This window comes from Eschrichtius robustus, chromosome 2 (genome assembly GCF_028021215.1).
Source record: "Eschrichtius robustus isolate mEscRob2 chromosome 2, mEscRob2.pri, whole genome shotgun sequence".
In the NCBI taxonomy this organism is placed as follows: Eukaryota; Metazoa; Chordata; class Mammalia; order Artiodactyla; family Eschrichtiidae; genus Eschrichtius; species Eschrichtius robustus.
Window position 1 is genome coordinate 78,002,047 of NC_090825.1, and position 27,460 is coordinate 78,029,506.

The window sequence follows — 27,460 nt, forward strand, 5'->3', positions numbered from 1 at the left end:
ACTAACTGAAGCAACAGTAAGATGGAAATGAAAGCAGAAAAAAAGTAATACGTGTTTATCTATTTTCCCGCTTCTCAAAATGGGAGCAGTTATCCCTCTGCAGGCTAAGTAAAGTAAGAAAAGTCATAGGTTAAAAGTATGGCACATCTCCCTGAAACATCAGTTTTTATTAGATTTCGAAAAAGAAAAGGCACATTATTTTTCTCCAAGCTAATGCAGATATCATGTGGCATGATGGCAAAATTTACATGAACTTTTAAATGAAAATACTCAACTTAAAATAAAAAATGTTTTATTTTTCCAGCAGACCCCTTGTATATACCTTGAGATCCCTACCCCCATCCTGGGGATACACTTCACTCTCTTGTGTTGATGAGGGATAACTAGATGCCATGGTTTGGAAAATGGATAAATTTAAGACAGAGGATTAGATCTCTTAGAATAGGTTTAAAATGTAATTTGAACCTATTCTAAGAGATTTGTAAATGTAATTTTGTAACCTATTTGTAAATGTAATTTTCAAATTTTGATAATTTGAAAATTTATGCCACACATCATCTAGCCAGGGTTATCAGTAAAATCTAAGCAATAAAATTAGGCGAGGTTTATACGGAATTCTGCTGTGCATTGACTTGTGCTACGACCTGTGGCAAATCATTTCACTTTTCTTTGCCTCTGATTTGTCTCCCAGAAAACGAGATTGGTCAGATCTGCTTTTTCTTTTTTAGCCCATACCGTGTGTAAAGCGCTGTGGACTGCGGTCTGACTCTGCAGGACACTGAGCTGCAGGCTGACCCCGCTAGGGCTGGGATAAAACTAGGTACCCAGGACTGCATTCAAGGCAGATTAAGACAAGTCCCCACAGGGAGCTGTTTGAGGAGAGAGGGAGTCTGTCTGATTTGGGGGAATCCTCGGGGACTTTGAGTAGATCCAGTTTCAGTTTGGCATGAAAGGATAGCTAGGATTGCAGGCTTGCAAACATACCAAGGGAGAAAAATATAAGATGTGATCTGGGTACAAAGTGCATCACGGTGTGGGCGAAGCACAGGGGAGGTGAGTGGGACTGTGAGACCAGAAAGACAGGTCGAGGCGCTGCTGTGGAGAATGTAAAGGTGTGTTAATCCATGTGGTAGTGATACAGCTGGCAGCAGGTAAGCATTGAAGATTAGAGAACAGATGGAGAGATGCGATTAAAACCAAGCTGCCGAAGAATTAAGCGACCGCAGTGGCTGGGATGAGACAGAGTAAGAGATCTTAAGGTGGGAGGCTGGTCAGGGGCTGTTTCAGTCGTCCTGGGGAGTCCAAAGTTAACCTAAATTAGAACTGGGGTAGAATAAGTGAGCGGGGAGCAATGCAGGAGGCGTTGCAGAGGTGAAGCTTTCAGGTGTTAGGAAATGAGTGGCTGCAGTGGGCAAAGGGGAAATAAAATCCCAGATAACCTGGGGCTTCAGCATCTCAGTGAACTAGGTTACTAACCCTAAGGTGAGGCAAGGGAGGCACCCATGGCCAGGTTCGTGCCAGTGCAGGGCCAGCACCTGCAGGAGTGAGCGCCTTCTTAAGTGAGCCCAGTCCTGATTGTCACTGACAGGTGGACAGAGGGTCAGAAGGGGAGTTGGTGGAGCCAGAAAAGTGATACCTGCTTTTAGACAGGTTGAATTGAAATGCCTGAGGTGTCCCAAGAGAGAGGCGATTAGCACATTGTTTTGGAGTCCAGGTGAATGGAAAGGGAGAAGCAGGGAGAGAGGGGAGAGTGAAACTGAATGAACATCTGCACGAGGTTGTGGTTGAATCAAGGAGCTGGATTCAGTTGCCAGGACTCAGGTTCACCCGGGTGCTCCCACAGTCTCTTTAATATAACAATCACAGCAATCACTTATTTAGTACTTATTTGTATATCTAGTACTTACGAGTACTTAGCGTGTGCACAACTACTGGCTTTGGTACTTTAATAGATGAATTAGTTTAGTCCTCACAACCCGCTGCAGTAGGTGCAGTCACTGTCCTGGCCTCCTCCATGAGGGTACGGAGGTTCAGGAGGAGACGTGACCTGCCTGAAGCCTCCTGCGGCCAGCGCGTGTGGGCTGGTGTGCACACCCAGACAGTTCGAGCCTCTGCTCTCCACCTCCAAGCTCTGCTGCCCAGATTTCAGAGACCTTCACAGAAGGCAATTCCCTATTGTCTTAAACCCAGCGACTTCACCATTTCGTTCCTGCCTGGCCCTGAAAGCATTTGGCCCCTGACCCTAGGGAATGATTGCCTAGGACCACCAGGACAGGCAGAAACATGTGTGTGGCAGGGGGCAAAGCAGGAGAGATGCCAGAGGTGGCAGAGAACAGAGGGCACAGATGCCAGCACAGAACGGGGGTGGTGCTGTGAGAGATGAGAGTCGGGAGAGGGCTGCTCACCAGAGTAACTCAGAGAAGATTACGTCTGGGTAAAGGCACGGAAACTGCAGATTGGAAAGTTATTGACAGTCATTGATGGAGCAACTGAAGCCGTGGTGGAAAGGACATTGATTTTAGGGAGATGAAGGAAAGAATGAGTGATGAGGTACCAAAGCAAGGGGGGGGGGGTGGAGGTCTTGATGTGTAGGGGCAAAGACCGAGAGAACAACATCTAGAAATAATGGCTGCTTGTAATAAGAAGGAATTCATGGGTGTTGCAGAGATTAGCTGTGGGCCCTGGGAGAGGCAACCAAGAGCAGTGAAGAAAGAGACGGGCAGTCCTGGATTCAGATCTCAGTGCTGTCCTTTACTGTGTGACCTGGGAAGTTACTCAGCCTCTCTGAGCCTTGCTTGTCACATCTCTAAGTGAGATTAATATTATCAATATTAACATTATTTATGCTGTTCTGAAAAAGGATATAACACATAAAGTGTCTGGCACAGAGCAGATGTTTAGTATATGATCCATGTTATGTTATAATGTATTCATTTTAGAGTTTGTAATATTATTGAATTTTATAAAGATATATGAGGAGTTTTTCTTTCTAAACCCCCACCAGAATAAAGAAAATAAATCATTAAAGTCAGCTGTACCAGTTGAATCCAAACCAAGTAAACCCTCTGGAAAGGTATGAAGATAGCAGTGCCTTTTTACGTAGATATTTATTCATAGTCTCTGTGTCTATCGTGATCTGATTTCTTGAGGGTAAACAATATGAGGTGAGGGTAACTTAAAGGACCTTTTTAATGAATTATTGTTTGAAGCTAATATGACTGGGTTGAAAGTGGGATTTTCTCACATATGTTTGTAACATTTTACATTCTAACCCTCTGTTCTGGAAACTCCAGTTATGTCTCATGGAGTTTACATTCCAGTTTCCCTCCTGCAAATGCACCTTCTTTAACCAGAGGTATCACTAAACAATGCCAGGCACTTCTTCATTCTGAAATTCCCAATTGAATCAGTCTAAAGCTAACAGGCCTCACATGCTATTACACAATCAGGTGAGTGCCGAAAGTTGTAGTGGAAGTGTGGTAGTTGCAAAAAAAAAATGTAAACAATCATTTTTAAGCTGAGTTAAATAGTAAAGGGTCTTTCCTCAAATTGTTTTCCCCTTCAAATGTAGCTTATTCTTCACAATGAATCATTCTTAACCTCAACAACAGGATGGTGGCACTCCTTCATTCATAATACTGATTTAAGCCCATATTGACAGAATAAACTGTCACTTCTTGTAAATTTAACATCTCTTTCAGGGAATTTCTGTTTGTAAACATCTTCAGACAAGCAAGTGAACAAAAAGCCACAGATGAATAAAAGAACACAGGCCAATCCATTTTTGAAATATATTTTATTTGGAAGAGGTGGAAACGATTGATAAGCAAAAATACTAAGCATTTCCTCTCTTGCATATAGCAACATGATCATAATTCTCTGTAGTTTGTTTCCTTTTTTCTTTAAACTATCAGTACAGTGGTCTGGCAGCTGTAATGAATCATACACTTGTTCATGTAGTTAATGCCTTTAGACTTATTGAAATTGTGGTTCTTAACCTGAATGTGGCTTTCTATCTTGCCAACCTAGGATCTGTACTCTGGGACTTTAAATAATAAGTTCTATTACAGACCAGATTTTAACCATTTAAGAACTTCTGGTGTTTGGTATTATTCTACACAGAATTTTTTTTTCGGTAGTCAAAAAATCAAAATGAAATATGTGTAACAAATAACATTTACATATCTGCTCTTTTTGTTTTCCAGTCAGGCATGGGTGCTGCTTTGGATGACTTAATAGACACTTTAGGAGAACCTGAAGAAACTAAAGAAGATAATACAACATATACTGGACCTGAAGTTTTGGTAAGTGATCTTGATGTTGATAAAGATTCATACTTAATGAGTAGGAGAGCTAGTAGGTCATGGTCATGATGCACAAAAGAATACATAGTGTTCTGTCACTTGGAGAGAAACAGTATGCTGTCAGTATCAGTAATAGCAACTGAAAATTAGTGTTGTGGATGGAAACTGTCCTAAGGTAGCTATGTGATTCCGTTGATCAGCAAACACTGATTGATTGTCTCTGCTGAGACTGCAGCTGGGGTATAGTCTGTTGGATCACAGAGACTTATTTTCTTTCTTCGAGGCTTAAGTCCAGTGGACTTTGACTTATTTTAGTTTCCAGATATTTCCCATCCTATCACTTGAACTTATCTTGATTTCTAGATATTTTCTACCCTCAATTCATCTCTATTCCTGATTCATAAAAAGCAAGAAAATTATGTTCCTTGGCATTAATAAAAGACATTCCATAGACTGTAAGAAAATATTGCAACAGTCATAACAAAGGATTTGTTTCTAGAATTTATGAAGATTTTTTAAAACTGAGAAAAAGATAACCCAAAAATTAGGAGAAAATTTGGCCAAAAGACACATGAAAGTCTCCCTAGTAATTAGGAAAATGGTATTAAAACACAGACAGATAGCACTTCACACTCACCTGATTGGCAGAAGTGTAAAAGTCTGACAACTGGCCCAGAGCCTGTGGATGTCACATGAAGATGTGCACACCCTCTAACCAGCAATCCCACGTCTAGAGAGACTTGCTGGAGGGAGCCTTGCCCAGGTGTATAAGGAGTTCTAAGAACAGGTGAAACATTTGGAAATGATTTTGTTCAACAGGAGACAAGATGATATAGTGGAACACTTTATAGTGGTTAAAATGGCTTATTCATGTATCAATATGGATAACCTTACAAAAACATAACTTTGAATAAAGATAGTACATTACCAAATGACATAAGAATTTGATACCATTTATATAACACTTGAAAATAGGCAAAGTAATGGTGTATATTGATTATGGGTATCTACATGTGGAATAATTGTTTTAAAATATACTCAACTTTACACTGATGGATGATAAAGTTCAGGATGATGGCTATCTCTGGAAAACAAGGAAGAGGAATTGGATTGGAGAGTGCTAAAAAAGAAACATCACTCTGATTTTTTTCTTATTAGATAAGAAATAACTAGATCTGTTGGGTTATATAGAAATTCACTGTTATCAACTGCTCTTTTGTAGGTATAGAAGTATTAGATAATGAAAAATATTTTTAAATAAAATGCATTTTATATATGAATCAAATTTAATATAGTGGTTTGAATATTTTATAGCATTACTAATGAGTTAAGCCAATTAAATATGGGCAAGTATTTGTGGAAACTTAGAATTTCAGAGTTGTGTAAAATATTGGCTTCTAAATGATTTATATTTACTCTCAATAGTTCCATAAATTAATAATGCAATAGTACTTCGGTTTAAGAATATGTATATAACATTGTCAGCTAATATCCCTATGTGTACGGTTTTCTTCTAGGATCTGATGAGTTCTACTTACATAGAGGAATTGGGTAAAAGAGAAGTCACACTTCCTCCAAAATATAGGGAACTTTTAAATGTAAGTTAAACAATCGTTTACTTTATTGTTTCTTTTTTGGAGTTATAATTTTTATCACATTAATATATCCAGTTTTTTTTAACTTAGATAATATAATGGGCGTGCAAAATTGTCATTACTCTGAAGCTCACTGTATTACTTTGGTAGGGCTGCCATATTGGAGTATCACAGACTGGATGGCTTAAACAGCAGAAACTTACTGTCTCACAATTCTGGGGGCTGGAAGACTGGAATCAAGATGTGGGCAGGGTTGGCTCCTTCTGAAGGCTGTGAGAGGAAGATCTGTCTCAGGCCTCTCTCCTTGGTCTATAGATACCTACATGTGGAGTAATTCCACATCTTCTATGTATACATATCTGCATGTCGTCTTTTCTCTACGTGGATCTCTGGGTCATTTCCCCCTTTTACAGGAACACTGGTCCTATTGAATTAGGGCCCCTTTTAATGTTCTCATTTAACCTTAATTACCTCTTTAAAGGCCCTGTCTTCAAATACAGTCATTCTGAGGTTCTAGGGGATAGGACTTCAGCTTATGAATTTTGGGAGGACACAACTCAGCCCATAGCATTCACTGAGCTATGCATTTTGCCGATTGTAAGGATTAATTTTGCCTTCTCAGCATCATCAAATTAATATTTGTTTCAGAAAAAAGAAGGGATCACAGGGCCTCCTCCAGACTCTTTGGTGAGTTCACATAAATGTCTTCTAAGATCAGATTTAACATTTTTTATATCTTTGGTTGGGGGGATAGAGTTATCACTTCTGTATTTTGGGATTATGACTATATTAATCTCTAAATCAGATGAAGTTTCCATCTGTTCAGAGAACGGAAGTGGGCCTGGGGGTTGTTTCAATGAGTGTTTATTTCCTAAGCAGATTTTTTGAGGGAAAGAAGAATGGGGCCAAGAAAGTTTTAGGATAAAATAAATGTTAATAAAAATAAGATGAGAATATCCTAACATGTAATATGTTGAGAAGAGAGAAACAGGAAAATAATATTTATTGAGCATCCAGTTTCCTCCCAAACATAGGCTTTCATCTGAGTTATTTCATTAAACATCTCATCTGGTAGTCAAGGAATTGCAAAAGTACATTCTTCGTTTGCTGGGTTTATAATCTGATCTGTCACTTGAATGATTCCCACGTGTGACCCGTCGTGCTGCCTGTTTCTTTAGAAACCCCTGGGGCCCGATGATGCCATAGATGCCTTGTCATCAGACTTCACCTACAGTTCTCCTGCGGCTGATGGGAAGAAAACCAAGAAAGAGGTATTGTTTTTAATGTAATGAGGGAAACTTGTTAGAAACCATCTCACACTTTAAGACACCAACAACTTTTTAGTTCTGGTTACTACAATTTGGTTAATACATTTCCTTCTTCTGTAAGTCAAATCTTTTGTATTTTGTTTTTCAGAAGTCTACAGGAGAGGTTTTAAAAGCTCAGTCAGCTGAAGTAATCAAAAGTGCTGCTCCACCCAAGGAGAAAAAAAGAAAGGTGGAAGAGGTATAAAAAAATTACTTCTTTAAAATTAAGCATGGTCGGCCCGACAGCAGTCACTTTCCTGAGGCTGATGTAGCTGATTGGGGAGAACCCCAATAGTGCATCACACCTACTGAGCATCTTTGCTCCCTTGGGCCTGTGTAGACTAGTGAGACCAGTCAGGGTTATATTGGTCATCTCCAGGCAGGCCTGCTGTTTCTACAAATGCTTAGGGGTGCTTTCAACACGCTTGCCTTGGTTGTGGAATAAGATTATCTCACCATCACACTACACAGAAAGAGCAGGATCCCAGAGGAACTGCACTCTTGGGACATCAAATCTTCAACTTGATTTTCTAAAGGAGTCTGAGTCCTGGGAATCACTAGGGGGATGTTGTTATAGCTGCTTCTCTCCACCTTAACCACGGTTGACTATAACTTAATTCTTGTGAATCCTGAAAGGTGGCCCTGCAGCTCTGGACTGGATGAGAAAACATGCCCCACCTGCAGATGGTCCAGATAATCCAAGGAGCCGTTTCTGTTGGGGCTGCTCTGCCTCTCGCTCCTGGGGTGGGCGGTTTATTTTTATATGCCTTGAGGAGCGGCGAGAGCACCACACCCCTGGGAGTGGGAGTTCCTACAGCCGTCAGCCACTTCAGGGCCCTCTGCTTCCTGGGCTTCGCTGAAGTCGTGCTGAAGGACAGCGTTGTCAGGAGTCATTTTTAGAGACACATTTTTAGAAAAAGAAAAGCAGGATAGTGCAAGTTTTACTTCTTGCAGCTTTTATTTTGATATGAGTATTTTATAATATAATTATGATTACAGTTACACTTCTAGCTTGCTAAGTAAGAGGTGAAGTGTACCTCTGAGCGCAGGGAAACGAGTCCTAAGCCCCAGTTTTACTGTAGAAACGAGTCCTAAGCCCCAGTTTTCACTCACTGGTAAGTTCTTCTTTCTTTCTCTCTTTTACTAGGTTTTAAATAAAATTGCCTTCCTAGAGTCCTTCCCCAATCCACAGCTTATTCTTAGAGATTTAAAATTTTGAATTTCACAAAGAAATGGGTGGATTGTTTAGGTTGAGGAGATGTTCTCTTTTTAATGTACAGAATTTTTTTTCCCTCACAGGACACGATGAGTGATCAGGCACTCGAGGCTCTGTCAGCTTCGCTGGGCAGCCGGAAGCCGGAACCTGAGCTCGACCTCAGCTCCATTAAGGAAGTCAATGAGGTACTGACCTTGGAGTTCCCATACAAAGCCTGTTAGTCTTCAGGTTACAAGGTTACAAAGCTAATGCATTACACATGTTTAGAATTCTTGTACCATTTTTATTTTCTTAGAGATTTTAAATGAACTGTTCTTTGTCCTGCCTTACTTTCAGGGTCTGGCTAATTTAGATATTTATTGCTGGGGAGTTAGCAACCAGAAAGGATATTTCAGTGTTTGTCTTGTTAACCATCTAGAATTTTAATATTTAAAATGAACACTAATCTTCTTTGCCAATTCTCAGACGACACCTGACTAGACAAGATAACACGGAGGCAGTGGCCTGGTGACAAATAGTTTTGTCTGCTCTCATGGAAACTGGAAATTTGTATTTTCAAAAGGTTCCAGGTGCTTCTCTTTATAAGGAGAGAGGGAGATGGTTGCAGATGGGGTGGGAGATCCTTTTTATAACTATGGGGGAAAATGTTGAAAACTTGTCTCAAATTAGAATAAAATCAAGCAACAATTACTTTATAACTGGATTTGCTGCGTGTTTAGAGTGTGATGCTGGGGTGTGTTTACCCCACTGCACACCAAGACCTTAACAAGCCTTACGAGCCAAAGCAAGCTTGTATTTGGCGGAAGGGAGTGTTCATATTAAATTCCAATTTTTAAAGAATTGTTTAACTGAGTCCTCTGGAGGAAAAGAGGAGGGAAAGCATAGAGCCGCCCTGCGGGCGTCCTTGGCCAGGCGGTGTGGTGGTGGGGACCCTCAGGAGCGCCAGCCTATCAGCTCAGGGTGGGAGCTGGCAGTTGTCGCTGTCACAATGCTGCTGCCTCCGCTGTCACTTCCTGTTCTGAGTCACTGGGGAAGGTGAGTCTCGCTGACTCCCAGCAACGCCCCCTGAGTCTGGGACTGCCCTGGTCTGAAATGGGCCAGTTTCTATCTTCGACTTTCGTTGAGGGCTTGCGGGGCGCGGTGTGGCACGACAGGCTTTGCGAAGGCGAACACAAGGGAGCAGGGGAAGCAGTCCTTGTCCTCCAGGACCAAGTAATGTATTGGGAGAAAGGGAAACTTTGATTACAACACAGTGCGAGGTGCACAATGTCTCAAGGAAAGGGTGGTCCTGGCAGGACTCTGGCGGTCCACCACCGAGGGCTGCATGGCAGCCAGCCAATGGCACGTCGGCCTCAGGCTGTTTACAGATAGATGATTAAGGTGATTTAAGAAGATGATAATTTGGGGACAGAAAGTATAAACATAATCCCAGGATGAAAAGACTCTTCGAGTGACTAAAATCAGATAGGTAGATGTGAAAAAGTTATGTAAAAATAACTTTTAAACAGTTTGGGTTTAGGGATGCATATAAATGTATTAAATTTCCTCTAGAAAGTTAGCAAACTCCTAAAATTTGAACAAAAAGGACTATTCTACTCCTAACACTAGTTTTCCTTTTTAATTATGTACAAAGTATAAAGATTCTCCAATCCTCTGGATTCTTAAGTTGAATTTTTAGTACCTGATGGTTAATTCACTACTTCCTCGGTAGTCTGCTGTGATAAGGCTCATAGAGGTCGATATGCTATAGGAGTCCACGGCCACTCCAGCACGTTCTGCACCAGATGATGCTTCAGAGAAGAGGTCCATGCCCACTTGTCATTCTTGTAATGTATCATAATGCATTTATTCTGTAGTGATACCTCATTATTAATCTCCCCTATTTCTAGTGTAGTTACCTAGTCTGGAACTATTTCAATTCAGGGGATGTTTGTTTTCACCGCCTACTGGATACAAACCACAATGCAGTCATTTAAAGAATATAAAGATCAAAGAATAGAAAGGATCTAGCTGTGCATGTGACTCACTGTTCTCAAGCCTAAGTGGAGAGGACAGTCCTATACAGGTGACTCTTTCATGATGAGGACTGTTTTATAGCCAGAGACCTCACAAATCCCTGAACTGGGGAGTACCACTATATAACAGGACTTCCTTCATATCCTGCAGTAGAATGTAACTGGAAATATTTTTTTAAAAATCCTTTCATCCCAGTTATTATTCTATAGAAAATACAACTATAATTCCAAAGCCTAGAAAAGTACCTGGCTTATTAAAAGTGCTCATTAAATATTTTTAAATTAATCAACTAACTAAGCATTCAATGGAGAACCACAATCTTAGGCTGAGATGTAGATGGGAGCAATAGGCTGAGCTAGAATCAGCTAAATACCCACGCCACCCCCCAGCACACACACACTTTTGTGCCCAGGAGCTCCTTGATTTGTGATTTAAATCCATGCCTTGATACAGGTACAAATTATTACATATCATGGCACTTTGCATTACCCACCAGTAGTTTAAAATCAAATGTTATATCCTAGAAGCCACTGATCTGCTGTGGAACTGCACTTTTATTTCTAATGCATTTGGTTGTGCATGGTTCAGTAATCCAGTGACGTCTTGGTGTTACTGAAGGGAGTTCTTTTAAAAGCATTAAAACCAGGGCTTCCCTGGTGGCGCAGTGGTTAAGAATCCTCCTGCCAATGCAGGTGACACAGGTTCGAGCCCTGGTCCGGGAAGATCCCACATGCCGCGGAGCAACTAAGCCCATGCGCCACAACTACTGAGCCTGTGCTCTGGAGCCTGTGCTCCGCAACAAGAGAAGCCACTGCAATGAGAAGCCCATGCACCGCAAAGAAGAGTAGCCCCCGCTCACCGCAACTAGAGAAAGCCCGCACGCAACAATGAAGACCCAATGCAGCCAAAAATAAATAAATTAAATAAATTTTTTTTTAAAAAAGGGAAAACTAATTATCCATGGATCAGCCAAGATTTGTGATGGGATGCCTCTCCCCTTTCTGAACTGTGTTTAACATTCATGAGAATTGGTTGTTTTCTCCCCCTTAGATAACTGCCTCATTGAGTACGACAGATGAAGGCTGTAAAATAATTGCAGCCAGCTTGTGCACTGTGCTTACCTTTCTTCAAAGGATATTTTATTTAATTTTCTCTGCTGATCCTTACAAGTCAGCAAGCTAGGTAAGGATTCTTAGTAGCCCCATTTTACAGCTGAAGAAACTGAGCCGAAGAAAGTCTAGGTGGCTTCCCAAGGTCATAGAGACAGGGCAGGGACACCTCCCCGGGATTCCTGGCTGTGTTGTTTTTTTCTCCGTCACCCTACACTGCCTTCCTCCTAACTGCTCTCCGGGCACTTTAATCTGATTTGGTCTCCTCCACGACACCCATGGAGAACATAAAGTGATGTCTTATTTTACATGTATTATCCAAATGCTTATGTTTTTCCTCCACCTTCTTCAGGCAAAAGCCAAAGAAGAGAAACTAAAGAAGTGTGGTGAAGATGAGGAAACAGTCCCACCAGAGTATAGATTAAAACCAGCCACGGTACGTTGTTCGCCACGGTGCGTGACAGCAGCTCACTCCTCCTGCCTTCGCATCGCATTTTGTCCTGTCTGTCCCCATGATGCTTAAGGACGTGTCTGATGTTAACTCTGAAAACCCTGAACCCTTTATTCTCTGTCTTCTACAGTTGGACCCTTTAAAAGAGGGTTTCCTAAGTAATGACCGTGTGGTCATTAAAATTCCCACAAATTCAAGTGTTTCAACTATTAACCATGCTTGACATAGGTCCTTAACCTTAAAGCAGAAGGAATAATTTGGGAATAATATCTTCTCTAACTGCTGTATGGATAAAAGCACATAGCTCTTCTAAGTGGTAGATAAACATACAATGATTTACCAGTATCCTCAGTGAAGATGGTTTTGTTATTGTTGGTTTCAGTTTGACGTGAGGATGGTGGACTTAATCCTATACTTACATTTGTAATTTATCTTTGAAATAATACATATAAACATATGGTGGAAAATAGCTACAATGCTTATATATGGAAAGTTTCTCATTTTTTAGAAACATTCTAAATTGTGAATTCTGAAAAACCAGTTTTATAGGAATGATATCTTATCTCTTCACCCTGGGTTGGAGAATTGAAGCTTTTTTCAATCTTTCATTGATGTAGCTACATCTTTTTAGCCAAAGAACTTTTTAAAAAATTCTACTTCCTTATCCAAAAGATGGAAATTATTTTTCAGTAATTTTTTTAAAATTTTATTTATTTATTTATTTATTTTTGGCTGCACTGGGTCTTCTTTGCCGCGCGTGGGTTTTCTCTAGGTGCGGCGAGCAGGGGCTACTCTTTGTTGCGGTGCGCGGGCTTCCCATTGCGGTGGCTTCTCTTGTTGTGGAGCACAGGCTCTAGGCGTGCAGGCTTCAGTAGTTGTGGCATGCAGGCTCAGTATTGTGGCTCGCGGGCTCTAGAGCACAAGCTCAGTAGTTGTGGCACACGGGCTTAGTTGCTCTGCGGCATGTGGGATCTTCCCGGACCAGGGCTTGAACCCATGTCCCCTGCATTGGCAGGCGGGTTCTTAGCCACTGTGCCACCAGGGAAGTCCCTTCAGTAACTTTTAAAGAAAAGTAATTGCATTATATTTTATAGCATTTGGGTTCTTGATTTTTACAGCTCAACTCCTTATTCTGATACTTTATAAAAAAATTAATTTGAAACACAAACTCACTCAGATATATGGCAAAAAAAACAATCTCTCCTCTCATATCCTGGAATTTCTAAAACAGACTTAATGGGACAAGAAAGCAAAATTTTCTATTTCATTTTAAATGTATTTTTAATTTCATTTTACAGGATAAAGATGGAAAACCACTCCTGCCAGATGTTGAAGAAAAACCCAAGGTTAGGAAATAAGTTTTTTTGATACTTAAAAAGCAATAGAACTGTAAGGTATAAACAGATAATTCTGACAGACCAGATCTCACTGTAGAGACTTGCATGCCAGCCTACTATTAAGGAGAGAGGAACTTTTGACAGCAACACTTAGCTTAGATCTCTGACTCTTTTTCACATATTTTAATGATTATTTATCTCATGAATTATTACTAAAATATTACAAGTTTACAGGTGATGTTCGTTGAACATTAGGAGCCGATATCAAAAGGGCCCTTAAATTAGGTTGTTAACACTTGGTTTGATGCTAATTACAGCATCAAGTGCTCTAATGATTCTATGCTGCCTTTACTTAATTTGGTGTTAATCAGCATAGTTACCTATCATGATGATATTAAGCAACTACATTTATTAGTCACTTACTATGTGCCTGACACTACACTAAATGGTGTTGTGTGTTATCATTTTGAGGAAGGCACTATTATTATTCCCATATTACAGGTGAGGAAATTGAGACACAGAAGGATTCTGTAAATAGCCCAAAGTCAAACAGCTAGGGAGTAGCAAGGCTAGGACTCGAAACTCTGTCTGTCCAACTCTGGGGCCCAGCTTCTGAATTACATGCCATTCTGTCACAGATTAGAGCATGTGGAGATTTTGACTAATTACAGTAAACGAATAACACCACTTCACCTGAAGGAACTAAGGATAGAAGAACTTTCCTGCCAAAACCCCATGTAGTCATAGGAAAGGAGTATATGATCTATGTTTCCTGTGACTTATTTATAAGGGAAGTCGCTGGAAGTAGAAGAAACAATCACATAAGGAAAAATGATAAAGATCTTCATTGGAACAAACAGGCAATCTTATTTGAGCAAAATTACTCTGAAACTGAAGTATCAGGAAAACTTTTAACTAAATAAACCATTACCATGTTTGTGGTACTGAGGTGTTTAGTATTCCTTATTTGATGCATGACATTTACCTTACATTGATAAATGAAACATATACCCTGTATAAATTAACTTTTGGTTTTAGATCCTAAAATATGACATAATATGTGTTTACCAGAAAACCTTTTTCTCTATGAAAGCTTCTTTTATCAAAGTAAAACTAATTTTCTTCATATTATATAATATTTCTTATGTTACAGCCCCTGAGTGAATCAGAACTCATTGATGAACTTTCAGAAGATCTTGACCAATCTAAGTGTAAAGAAAAACAATCTAAGCCAACTGAAAAAACAGAAGTATGTTTCTAAAAATAAAAATCTCTAGTTTTTGTTGTTTTTTAATGTTCTTCTATAATCTTAAAAATGTGAGACCAAAACTTTTAACAGGAAGTGGCTGATGAAAAGGCCCATTTTGCCATCTTTTTTCGCACGCAGTTTTCATCTTGCCTGTTTCTGGATGTGCTTTATTTTCCCAGGCTGACCCTCATATTCTTGCAGTTTAAGTCCTTTAATTAATTATTCCTTCAGGAAGGTATTCACACCTGTGCTTTTCTTTCCATTCCTGCTTCTGTAACTGACCTAGTTAAAGTTGTCATCACTCGTCACCTCAAGATGGCAATGGCCTGTGTCTTTGGTCTCCTTCCAGCCCATCCCATATGTCCACCGGCATTATTCTTTCTCAAGCATGTTTGTGGACACAACATTCCCCTGCTCCAACCCTCAGGAGCTTCCCATTCCCTACAAAAAAGTTCCTGCTCATGTATTTGGGCCCCAGCTTCCTTTCATGCCAAGATGTGTCCCCCTATCACTAAACTCAGGTTGTAAGTACTTGTATGTTTCCAAGGCTTTTCTCATATGGTTCCTTCTGCATAGAATAACCTCTCCAAATTCTAGATCAACTAAAATCGTAGTCATCCCTTTAAGGCTCAGCTAAAATATGGCCTCTATCTCCTGCATTTCCCTCCCCAAACCTTACCACCCTTCCCACTCTTATTAAGCAGAATACAACACACCAGGGAGGTCTGTCATGCTTTCTTTATATATCCCTGTTGAGGCATTTGTTGCAAACAAGGTTTTAGCTGCACTGGTCTTTACTTCTAACATTTATTCATATTTTTAAATAGTAAATTCCTTGAAAGAAGAGCTCATGCCCTATTAATGATCATCTGCTGAGCACCTTGCATACAGGATAGGCTTCCATAAATGTCTGGATTAAAAACAATCTGTTTGAAATTTTACTCTTGTAGCAGAATAGCACAGTGATTCTCAAACTTCAGTACGCATCAGGATGACGTGGGGTGTTTGTTAAGGCACACATTACTGGGTCCCACCCCCAGAATCCCCGATTTAGTATGTTGCGGTGGGGCCCGAGAATTTGGATTTCTAGCAAGTTCCCTGGTAGTGTTGAGGCTGCTGATCCAGGGACCTCACTTTTAGAACCCCTGGGATAGTCTTACTACCTTGCATTTGTACATAGCTATTTACAGTTTACGGGGTGCTCTTAGATATATAAAAATGAGGTATTTAAATAAAATATTGTATTGCATTTATAATTGGTATATTATTATTGTTACATATTACATGATGGCAAATAATATAAATAATAATAGTTGATAAAATTCACTGAGCTTACTGTGTTCCCAGGTACTATGCAAAGCACTTAGCATGTTTTATCTCATTCAAGGCCCCTGTCAACCCTTGAGATGTAGGTACTATAATTGTTCTCATTTTGCAGATGTAGAAACTGTGTCTCAGAGAGGTTTAGTAACCTACCTAAGGTAAGAGGTGAAACCAAGGTGAAGTAATGGTAGCTGAAGAGTTTCAACATGCCTTGACTTATTTACTGCTCAAAATCCTTGCGCATTCAAGAAAGTCATGCTCACAGCATATGGTGTAGCAGACTGTATTGTTGGCCTATCATTGTTCAGTCTTAATAACCGGATATTTCTAAAAATTCGTCATTGTACCTGCTTCTTTCTGCAGGAGTCTCAGGTTGCTGCCGCTACTCCTGTGGAAGGGGCCGTGCCTCGGACCACCTTGTGTTCTGTGCAGTCGGTCCCGCCCCCGTCAGCCGCGGCGGTGAGTGGTCCTCTGGGCACTGAGAAATGTCTTGAGAAAGTAATGTTCTTCCTCCCCTGCCCTTTCTGCTGTGTATTACCGTCATATTACTTTATTCTAACAAAATAAAAATAAAATCTTAGATAGCTATATTATCCTGTGTTTAGGCTTCTGGGAGGAGCTAGAAACTCAGGCTAGATTTAAATTTTTAATTCAACTGCTGCAAACTGTTTTGTTTTGTTTTAACCTTCTGAAATTGTTTCTAGCTCCTCAGCTACTGCGGTTAATCATGCTTCTTCACTTTCCTGTGTCTTTCAAGCTGATTTGGTGTCCCACAAATAGCCCGATATTACTTTTTATTGACTCTCCTGGTGGAATCATCTGCACCTTCGTCATCATGACTCCTCTTCTCTCCCAACTGAAGGGAGACAGGTGGACTCACTTCCTTTCCCCTTCCTTCTGCTCTTGCCTCTCTCTCACTTTCTAATTTTTCTATAAGGTATGATATTTAACTAGTTGAATCTGTTTTCTTTGGAATTCAGTGAGTTTTGTTTCCATTAGCAGATAGAATCTGACTCAGAGAATAACAGCTGATGGAACTATGTTTCGTTAGTACAGACTTAGTGAATCTACACTCTGAATAACTAACTTGTTCTAGATGCTTTGCAATATCTTCTCATTAAATTTTCACAAGGACACTGTGAAGGCTGTTCTGATCATGTCTCTCTTATAAACGAGGGAAATGAACTTCGAGTTGACCTTGAGCAATTCACTTAACCTTTCAGAACCTCAGCTGAGATGTAAGATACGGCCCCTGCTCTCAGCCCCCTTCAGGTCTAGTTTGGATATGGGCCAGGTTCAGGCTTACAGTTTAGTTTGATCATTCTCATATGGGAAAAGGGCAGCAGGAACATGGGTGAAGGAACTGCTTTCCAGGAGGAACTCGAAAAGGCTTGCAGGTGGAGGACAGGATCCTACTGAGAAGTGGGAACAGCACTGTTTTCCTGGGGAGACCAGCAAACCTGGGACAGCCCAGCACAGAGGTGTGGAGCCCTTCAGGTATTGGGGTATGTGCATTTAGTTGTTTGAGAGAAGAGGGCCTTGAAGAAGGTGTAGGACAAGAGTCCTGGGTACCCTGAGTGGCTGCTTCCTGCCGGGGAGATCCTGGGTGCCAGCTGCAAGTCCCCTCAGAGTCCAAGGTCTCCCTCCTGCCTTAGACAGGACGTGACCTCCTTTTTATTTGGTGGGAGAGTCTCAGGGTACCCTCCAAAAACTTTTACATTGTGGGATTCAGGCACAGGCCACAGTGGTAAAGAACAGGAGAGGAAGAGAGAATCTGGGAAGAGACTGGTGAAGGAAGTAGGCACAGAGGCAGTGATTGGAATCAAAAAGACAGTAGCCAATATTCCAGGGCAGAACTCTTGTGACCTAAACATGTGTCATCTACCTGTTGTGTCAACTGTGACTGCCAGGGCCTTAGAGCCGAGTTAGTTCCTTTCCAGCTTTATCCCGACTGTAGAGATTTGAGCATTGGATTTTTAATGGAGAGGAAAAAAAAAAAAAAAAGAGCTCTTGTTTTTCTATTCTCTGACCGCCTTTCCTGGGCCTCTACTCCACCAACTCTGGTTACCACAGTTGCCGAGTTTATCATCACTGAGGTCAGTTGGCATTTCTGGGACTGTGACACCCATGGGAGCCAGAAGGAACAGCTGCAGAGTGTGATAAAGGTCAGAGAACTCAAGAGAGGCTGGAGGATCAGTGAGCGAAAGGAAACAGAAAGCCCAGGGGAAGGAGATGAACGTCTGCCCTCTGCAGTTCTTGTTGTAGAAAAAGAAAGTTTATTGAGCAAATCCAAAGACCTGAGTTCTAGTTCTGAACCTGACAACAAAAATAGAAGCTTTTGTCGTTGGTCCTATTTCCAGATTCTTTAGCTCTTAAGACTGCTGCTGCTTCCCCTAGCTTTTCTAACTCGGTTTCACTTATTTCTTGAGCCAAAGGGCACAGGCTTGGGAAGCAGTAGTTTCCAAAGATTCTGCAGCAGAGAGTAGAAAACAGAAGTGTGAGCAGGTGACTTGGATCAGGTAGCAATCAGGTTGCTTGGCTAAGACCTGGGGACCGCTGCAGCTCTTAGTTAATATCCCAAGCAGGTTGGAAACATCAGGGATGTTTGTTGCCCCCCAGAATAAAATCTATGCAGTGTCCAACCACTAGATGGTGATAAATCACTTTCCACTCGACGGCCCTTTTTTCACTGGTGATCTTTACTTTTGTGGTGCAGCTTAGCAGCAAAACAACTTTTCTTACTTAGGATGATGGCTAATCTATAGAAAACAGAAAGACGCTTTTACTCTAAAATTCCAATATGTACTCCATGTGAAGTCATATTCTTTTACAATAAGAATAATCTTTGCGACTGTTTAATTCAGATTTCACACTTTTGACCAAGACCAGAGTTGGAAATTCATGGATTCTGCAACCCAGGACCCACACAGTAGAACAATAGTTTAGTAAATGGTACTTATCCTTGATATGCATGATGCATTCTATTTTATATTCTTCATTTAAAAAACGTCCTGACCATGAACTACTAAATTGATTTTAAGAGCTCATCATGTATGGATCGTGACCTGTGGTTTGGAAAAAGCTGGATCTATCCTCTCTTTAGCCCAAACAGAATTTATCCTTTATTTTCCCTTTATGCCGTTTATGTTCTGTGTTCATCCAGTTTCATTTTAAATACCACTGTGGTCAGAGCTCACTATATCACAGGGAGCACATTTCATTTTCAACAACTGGACCACAGGTAGACTGTTCTCATTGGGCCACTCAGGTTAATAAGTCACAGGCCGTCACCTGAACTGGCGTGAATCCACTCTGACCAGTAGGAGCCACATAGAGAACACAAGCTTCTGTGCCTCAGTAGAGGCTCGGCCGGAGCCATTGCCTCCGGGGCCCAGCTGTTTCACTGGGAAGAATGTCCTCTCGAGGGCTTTTCTGAAAGCTTTCCTGTGCCATCTCTAGAACAGTCACATAAAGATCACTTCTTTCTTCTTTCCTGGCTTTCAGCTTCTGTGTGGTGTTACCCATTCTCTTAACTTCCTAATTTCTGAACCAAAACGTGGGTTAGATCTTAAAAGTTCCTCAGTGTCAGTACATAAATTGCACACACTTAATGTTTAACATAAGAAACTTGCTCTAATTTTTAACACCTCAGGATTTTTAAACATAGATTCTAATTCAGTTGATTGTTTAGATTATTAAAAGATGACATGTGCTTCTTATCTAGGCCTGAAATAAGGATATGCCCATCTGAATTGTTTGTTGTAGTCTCTTTTAAAAGGAATGCTTAACCACCTACTTAGTATACCCCCTGATGTGCTTTTAGAAGGGCATGGGGCCAGATGATGCTGTAGAAGCCTTGGCTGGAAGCCTGGGGAAAAAGGAAGCCGGTCCAGAAGTTGGAAAGCCTGTGGAGGATAAAGTCAAGGTAATGGCAGCTCAGATACTTCATAGAAAGGAACTATCGTTGATCGCCCTGACTCCCCAGATAACTCAGTCATTTTTTAAAATTTCCTACAACACATGACCAGCTGTCTTTCTCTGTTATTGTGCATGTCCTGTTTAATAAGCAAACCCTGAGTGAGCATCAGTGTTTAGGTGCAGCAGTGGATGGCTGGCGCGCAGGTATCAGAGTTCTGAGTCTCGCCTTGTCCACCTGCATTTCCATTGCTGAGGACTCAGGAGAGAAGCGGCACTGCCTCGACCGCTCCTCACGACGGCCTCTTAGCCCAGCAGGCTAAAAGTGGTGCTGTCTGAGCCTGCTAAACCAGGATACAGTGTCAAAGATAGAGTTGCTGTAGGAACCTAACAATGGATTTGTTGACCTCAAATTTAGTCACTCAGGCATCCACTTTATGAGAAAAAGATGTATTAACAATGAAAATGGTTTAATTTTTATTCAGGAGAAAGCCAAAGAAGAAGATCGTGAAAAACTTGGTGAAAAAGAAGAAACAATTCCTCCTGATTATAGATTAGAAGAGGTCAAGGTAAACAGGCTGGCATCTTTTTCTCATTTATTTTAATTTATACTGAATTTCATATACATGAAGAAGGGACATGCGAACAGACCTGGGACATAAAGATCATGTTTCTTAGTATTTCAACACCAAATAGTATCAGTTCACTAATACCCTGTTTGCACACCAGCTATGAAACTAAAATATTCCCAAGTGGCCTTTTACTCCTCCCTTAGGTGAAAGAAATATAATGTCTTAGCTACCTAATTTTTGCCTGTCTAATAGGTGGTTTGTTAGAGTACCAGAAGCAAAGAAAACTTAGGAAACCTTTATACAGATAGGAAAACCAAAATGAGCAACAATCACTTCCTGAGGAAAGATTTACAAACCTTAAATATAAGTTGACAAATAAGAGCGCCTACTTGACGCTGAATATAGTGAGTGATAAACTGACCCATTTCTTTTATTTTGAACGTAGCTTGTACAGAACAAGTGACAAGGGGGCGACCGCCACTACATGAATAATGCAGGAAAATCAAATTGACGCTCCTCGTATTCATGCAGGCGGACTAGTCCATTTATTTGGCAAAGGCAGGAACTATAGTGAGCTTTCCCTGATTGAAAGTTTATTATTTTGGATACCTTTAGTCTGCTTCCTTTCTGCGTTTCACAATTCAGTTGAAACCATGGCATTTCTATTCATTTCGGCTTGTTCGTTTGCAAGGTTCTTAGACTCTGTGGACCTTAAGCAGCTGTCACATTTGAAAAAGGCTGGTCAAGTGCCCGTAACTCTCTTCAGAGTAGGAGGTTGGTTACTTTCTCTCTCCTTTTGCTGAATTTTAGTAGCAGCTTTTAAGAATGCAGCTGATTAGCTTTCCTGACCGCTTTATTCTGCGGTAGTTTCATCCTTCTCTGAACTTGTTGATCCCACCCGTTATTACTTACCTGTAGCTTTATAACATTTCCAGGTGCTGGCTTGATCTCTTGTTTAAATCCTATGTTGTTCTTCTTCAGCTCTGCTCCCATCAGGCCTCTTCAGTAGATTCAGCTCCCTGAGGGTAGACCACAGGTTCCCCCTTCCAGACACGGGATGATCTCAGTTTGAGTGTGGAGCAGATGTGCCCTCGTCCCTGCCCCTATGTGTCACTTGGGAAATGTGCTGCCTTTGCAGCTAAGGGATGGTGGAGAGCAAGCCTCAGGCTCTGTTTCCCTCCTCACTGAACAGTGGTCAGAAGGTACATGTGAACGTGCGGAGGAGGCGGATAATGGGGGTAAAGGAGTTTGTCAAAAGGGAAGCTGGTGATACTCTCAACCATTGCATCTCCTTGAATTTTAACAAAACAAAAAACACCTTGACCAGTTTATCAGGAGAAGTACACAGTTGACCCTGGAGCAACACAGGTTTGAATTGTGTGGGTCCACTTATATTCGGATTTTTTTCAGTAGTAACACTACAGCACTATACCTTCTGCAGTTGGTTGAATCCATGGATGCAGAACCACACATACAGAGGGCCGAGTATAAATTATACACAGATTTCTGACTGCTTGGGAGATCCATGCCCCTAACCCCCATGTCTTCCAAGGGTTAACTGTGTGTATAAAGAGAGAATCTTGCACTTATTTTTGCGTGTGTAGATACGTGGGATTTGCCATTTATTTATAAATCTTCTTTTACTAAAGAGCCCCAAACGCTTTATCGATTTTGTCCTGTTACTCAGAAGTGGCACTCAGAGTCATTTGAAGGTTGGCATCATCTGAGCCTCAGGGTGAGCTCCCTGAGGGCAGGGATTTGTCTGTCATACTTTCTGTGGTATTCCCGGTGCTTAGTAGAGGGCTTGGCGCAGAGGTAATTCATGCTAGTTGGATGTGCTGCCTGTACAGTTAGGCAGCTTTTTCCAGGCAACTTGTGCAAAGCCCACTCCCCAGGCAGGTGAGGGTCTCACCCCCGTGCTCCCTCAGTGTCCTGTGCACACTGTCACAGCCCCATGTGCCATGCACTACAGTAACTGTTCACGTGCTCCGCCTACACTAGCGTGGGCTTCTAAGGTTGGCAAGCCACGCTCAATCCGTTTGCAGCCCCCGTGCCTAGGGAATGCCCGATGTGTGCCAGCTGTTTGTTGACATGAGCTAATCAGAGGATATTTCCTGGTGAGAGAATCTATTTCCTGAAATGATGAATCAAATTTGTAATGTACAGTATCATCAGGTATAACCTGTCGACCTCTTATAATGTTTACAAGGTGCATATTTAGGATACACGTGAGATGACTCAATGCCATGTTTTTGTCCCCCTGCATAGGATAAAGATGGAAAACCACTACTGCCAAAAGAGCCCAAGGAACCACTCCCAGTAAGCAAGCCAGTTTTCTCTGAGTGTATCTCTCTCCTTTGGCCCTGATGATTAATTCAGGGAGGGCATAGCTTTCTGTGGAATGAGTTGATCAGCATATAAACAGTGACAACATTTTGAAGAGGAGACTGATGAGGTGGTGTTTGTTGATACATTTCCTGGTTCTTTGCAGCTCTTGAGTGAAGACTTCCTCCTTGATGCTTTGTCTAAGGAATTCGCCGTTCCCCCAAGCACTTCATCTCTTGTAAGTCTTCTGAGATTCCTGGTTTTATTTCCTTACTTTTAGGGTAGCAGAAATAAATGGAAACTTGTGACTTAGAATCTGATGTGGGAGCTGAGGAAACAATCACAAAATTAATGGCCCTCAACCCACTGTAGCCATAAAAAATTGTGTTCCATCATGAAATATTGGTCCGGCACAGTGGATGTTTTCGACAGTGTAACTAATTGAACCAATGAGCTTGCACTCTATCAAGTATACCTATGAAAAGAGAATTTAAAATTGAGTTGTCCAATACATTTGAAAAATAAATGCATAAAAATATGAAAAAGTACTGAAAAGCATTTTTCAGTATTTTTAGGGACGATTAACCCAACTAAACACCAGGATTTATTAACAGGAATGACAAATAATACAGTTCTGATTCAGAAAGCGAAGCCACAGGCCAATAGGAAAAATATCCAGAAATGAACATAAATGACAGTTTAGTGTTTCTTTAAAATGAGAAAAGAAATCATTATTTCAGAAAGATTCTAGAATAATATACCATTTAACATTAAGAAAAAAATGATACAACTGAAACTTCTTCATCCCATATACCAAGTATTAAAGCAATAGTTAGTAGCACATAATTTTATACCTAATACATGATCAGAATTTAAAATGTGATAAATCTCTAATTTAGGCAAGCAAGGCCATGGGAGACAGGCATGGCCATTCGTTGCTTGTGGCACTGTGAATTTCTAGCAACTTTGAGAGGGCACTTGGCAGAATATAGCCAGCACCATAAAAAGAGCCACTTCTAGAACTTATTCAGAGCAATTAATTACAAAGAAGAAAGCTGAAAACTCCAAACAACCTCAACGTGCAACAAGAAATGTATAAACTATAAAACTCTAAATCAGTAGCTTATTGAACGTTTAGGATAATAAACGGGAATAGGAAATTGTATAAAATAATGCTATGGAATAGGACGTAGAATAAAAATGGCTCTTAAGATCCTGTGTTGCTGTGCTTCCTTTTGGATCAAGAGAAAAACAATCAAAAAGCTATACTGAGAGTTGTATTTAAGAGATGGTATGTGGGCATAATTTGCATACACCATATTACTGGTCAAAATCTTGTTTTGTTTGTTTTCTTACAAAAGCAACTTGAAGATGCTAAACTTTCAGCTGTCATCTCTGAAGTGGTTTCCCAAACCCCAGCTCCAACCACCCACTCTGCAGGTCCACCCCCAGACACTCCGGTAAGCAACAGAGTTTATGAGTACTTTTTTCAGCAGCAACAAAAAGGAGAAAGAAAATAGGACTCCTCCTCAGAGTAAATGAAAATCAACAAAATTGTTAGGAAGAACAGGCACCTTCTGTTTCAGAAGAGATAAGACTGGTGAGACAGGGAGATGACAGAGAATATCTAAAATGATTAAATATATAAAACAATGTATGTGAAAGTATTTTACACACAGTGAAGGAGCTTAATATTATCATTGCTTTATTAGAATTGAAGTGCAATAATGTGCATTGTGTATATGTTCAGATTATTAGATTTTTAAAAATTATTTAGCTTTCCTGATAATTGATGTTCTCCTCCTTTATCTTTTTCCTGATCCATGCTATAAATACTACTCATTATTTAACCTCAAGTTTAATTTAAGGAATTGCTCCGTGTTTGAGCTTCTCTCTGCCCCCAAAATTCACAAACTCCTCACGGAATAGCATTGTTTTCCTCCCATTCACACCAGTAAAAACTTGTCATTTTCATGCTAGTAATAGAAAAACCTCAGTGTCAATGTTGTTTTAATTATTTACATGTTCGGAGGCAAGACTGTGGGACCAAAGCTTTTCCAGACTTCCTTGATTGATTTTCTTTGCAGTACCAAATTATACGTTATCCAGGAGACCACGGCACATCAAAAGATAAAGAGATCGCCCTAAACCAGATCCCCATCTCCTTGGTTGAGAAGAAGTGCCTCATTTGCTAGCTGGAGATGAAGCAGCTTTAGTGAAGTCAGCTATGCTTCCTTTCCTTTTGATGAAGCATCAAAGCTTCCTTAGTGCTGTACTCTGAGATTCTGAGTGAATTTTCATCCTGTTGGGTTAATGTGGGATCATCTGAGAATATCCAGAGGCACAAATGACAAAGCCCAGACCCAGCTGTGGGTAGCGCCACCATTAGCTGCTATAATCCTGGGCTCTAATGAAGCACTTAAAACCAGTAAAATGCCCTCTCTCCATTTGTCTATGTGTGTGTCTGTGTATGTACACACACCCGCAATGACAAAAGTCCCTGTGCAACAGAAAGGAAGGCTGCCATTTACACTTCAATTCTTAATACTCAGATTCTAGGGGCCCCTGTGATTGAGGCTATTAATAAACATCCACAATCAAAAGGCTTTTTGCCTTTCACAGGTATGTTTTAGAATGACACCTTTCCCATCACTTTTCCCATCAGAGTTTCTAGTGTTAATTAATATTTTATTTGAAGATATCATTAAAACTAGGTATAAATCTTTATTTACAGGAATACACTTGGGAATCAAAGAGTAAACTAAGCTATCATAATTCATGTGACTTTTCTTCGCCGGAACATACTGTTACATATATTGAAAGCATCATAAGACATATTTTCTAGAAAAATCAGGCCAGGAACCCCATCTTTTTAGGGAGGGACCTATTTTCTCGGAAGAGAAAGACATCCAGGGGTGGGGCGGGGTAGACAGGTACAGACAGGTGCTGAGAGTGAAAGATGAGGGAGAAAGAGCACCAAGCCAGGATCGCCGATCCAGCGCCTCTGCCCACCTGCCCATCTCCCTGGTGACAACCCCATAAGCTTATAGAAGTCTTAGTGGCAGTGTCAGGGCTGCACTCCAACAGGTGACCTGATTTGGCTAACCAGTGACTGATTCAGATTTACTTTTTTAGCGGAGTGACGACAAAGAACTTGACGATGCCCTGGATCAACTTTCTGACAGTCTCGGGCAAAGACAGCCTGATCCAGATGAGAACAAACCCCTAGAGGATAAAGTCAAGGTAAAAGAAAAAAAAAATCATTAATAAGTGAAAATTGAAAGTTTTTATAGCACAGAATACCCTACCCTCCACACAAAGGGGAAAATCCGCTCTGACTTTGCCTGGAGTCAGTGAACGGCTGGATAACTTCAGCCTAATTTTTTCCTACTCCGTGGTCTATGTGGTGTCTCTTTCCTCTCTGAGGTCTGTGCTATGGCCCAGATTCAGGCAAACGTCCTGTTTGTGAGGCTAGACTTTGTGATGATGGAAAAGCACAGCCCTGCTTTGTTAACTTTATTCTCTTCCCACATTTTTTCTTGGTTGTATCTGGCAGTAAGTTTATCATATATATCTGATGCACACATGTGCATTTTTTAGGTTCACAAGTTGTGTAAATGTAGTGGCAGAGGCTTCCCTAGCAGTCGTCCCTGCTATCGAAACTAACTGCATTGGACCAGGAGTTCAGCACCACAAAGGTGTCCCCAAGGCGCAGACTCTTAACGCTATATATCTTGTACAACATGTAGAAGTACTTATTTATACTTAATATTCAGTACTTAACGGTCCATTTAGCTTGGAACCAGAAAGGTAACGTCCCACACAAATCTATGTCTCAAAGACAGGGCATTTCAAAGAATCCTTAGGTCTCGATTCAACCATTGTCATGGGAATATCGAGGTGAACTTAACCTGTATTTGAAAAATGAAATTATAATGATGCAGAAAAATAAAATCTGTACCCCACCCCTGGGGTGGGGGCTGTTCCTGAATCCAGGACCGAGAGACCAGCCACGCCCACTGAGGCACGGATGCTGGGACGTGGGTACCGCTTACTCAACAGCACGTCCCTTCAGATTTGCTCCTGTCCTGGTCCTTCAGGGCTCCTTATAAAGAGTCAAAGTTGTAAATAGTACCTCTTAAGAAGTGCCAAGGTACAGCAACTCGATTTTTTTATTTAAAAAGTGAAACTGAAAGATATTTCATAACCTTGGGTTTTTAATCTCCTTCCATGATTTCTGAAGATAATTATTTAATCATTTATTTGTTTCCATTTAAAATACAGGTAGAAAATTCACAGGTGTGGATTGACAAACAGAAGCACTGGGTTTACTTGTTTCCATCAGCTGAAAGTCTGTTGACATTGCTGTTCTCTCGCTTACAAATTTAAAAGAGACCCTATTCTTTTGCCTCAGAAAAGTCCAGTAAATGCTGAATGCTGCATTTTAGAATGTACTCTCTAAGTGAAGGCAGAACTGAATCGTAATTATATATGTTCAATGTTTACAGGAAAAAGTGAAAGCTGAACACAGAGACAAGCTGGGAGAAAGGGATGACACCATCCCACCTCAATATCAGCATCTCTTGGATGATGACAAGGAGGTAAATGAGGGCAATGTCTAGGTTGGATGGATATATGCTCCAAAGCGTTTGAGATTCAAACCTCATTTGAAATGAATAGAAGGTACACTGTAACAATAGCATAAAAATGTAACATGACTGCCTGATGCTTTTAATCTGTC

General features: G+C 40.8%; 1 protein-coding gene across 6 annotated transcripts in view; it reads left to right on the forward strand.

The window, feature by feature from the left end:
• CAST (calpastatin) overlaps positions 1–27,460 on the forward strand; it is a 118,432-nt gene that overhangs the window by 75,680 nt on the left and 15,292 nt on the right. For 4 of the 6 annotated variants that reach the window (XM_068535667.1, XM_068535669.1, XM_068535668.1 and 1 more), the window contains 18 exons: positions 3,005–3,073; positions 4,206–4,304; positions 5,822–5,902; positions 6,548–6,586; positions 7,078–7,170; positions 7,316–7,405; positions 8,506–8,607; positions 11,900–11,983; positions 13,297–13,344; positions 14,489–14,584; positions 16,271–16,366; positions 19,731–19,832; positions 20,308–20,391; positions 22,663–22,713; positions 22,886–22,957; positions 24,081–24,179; positions 25,855–25,962; positions 27,228–27,320. In XM_068535667.1, coding sequence (XP_068391768.1) covers positions 3,005–3,073; positions 4,206–4,304; positions 5,822–5,902; positions 6,548–6,586; positions 7,078–7,170; positions 7,316–7,405; positions 8,506–8,607; positions 11,900–11,983; positions 13,297–13,344; positions 14,489–14,584; positions 16,271–16,366; positions 19,731–19,832; positions 20,308–20,391; positions 22,663–22,713; positions 22,886–22,957; positions 24,081–24,179; positions 25,855–25,962; positions 27,228–27,320 — 1,506 coding nt within the window. The remainder of the gene's footprint in view (positions 1–3,004; positions 3,074–4,205; positions 4,305–5,821; positions 5,903–6,547; positions 6,587–7,077; positions 7,171–7,315; positions 7,406–8,505; positions 8,608–11,899; positions 11,984–13,296; positions 13,345–14,488; positions 14,585–16,270; positions 16,367–19,730; positions 19,833–20,307; positions 20,392–22,662; positions 22,714–22,885; positions 22,958–24,080; positions 24,180–25,854; positions 25,963–27,227; positions 27,321–27,460) is intronic. The other 2 variants (XM_068535671.1, XM_068535670.1) reach the window with 1 other exon arrangement.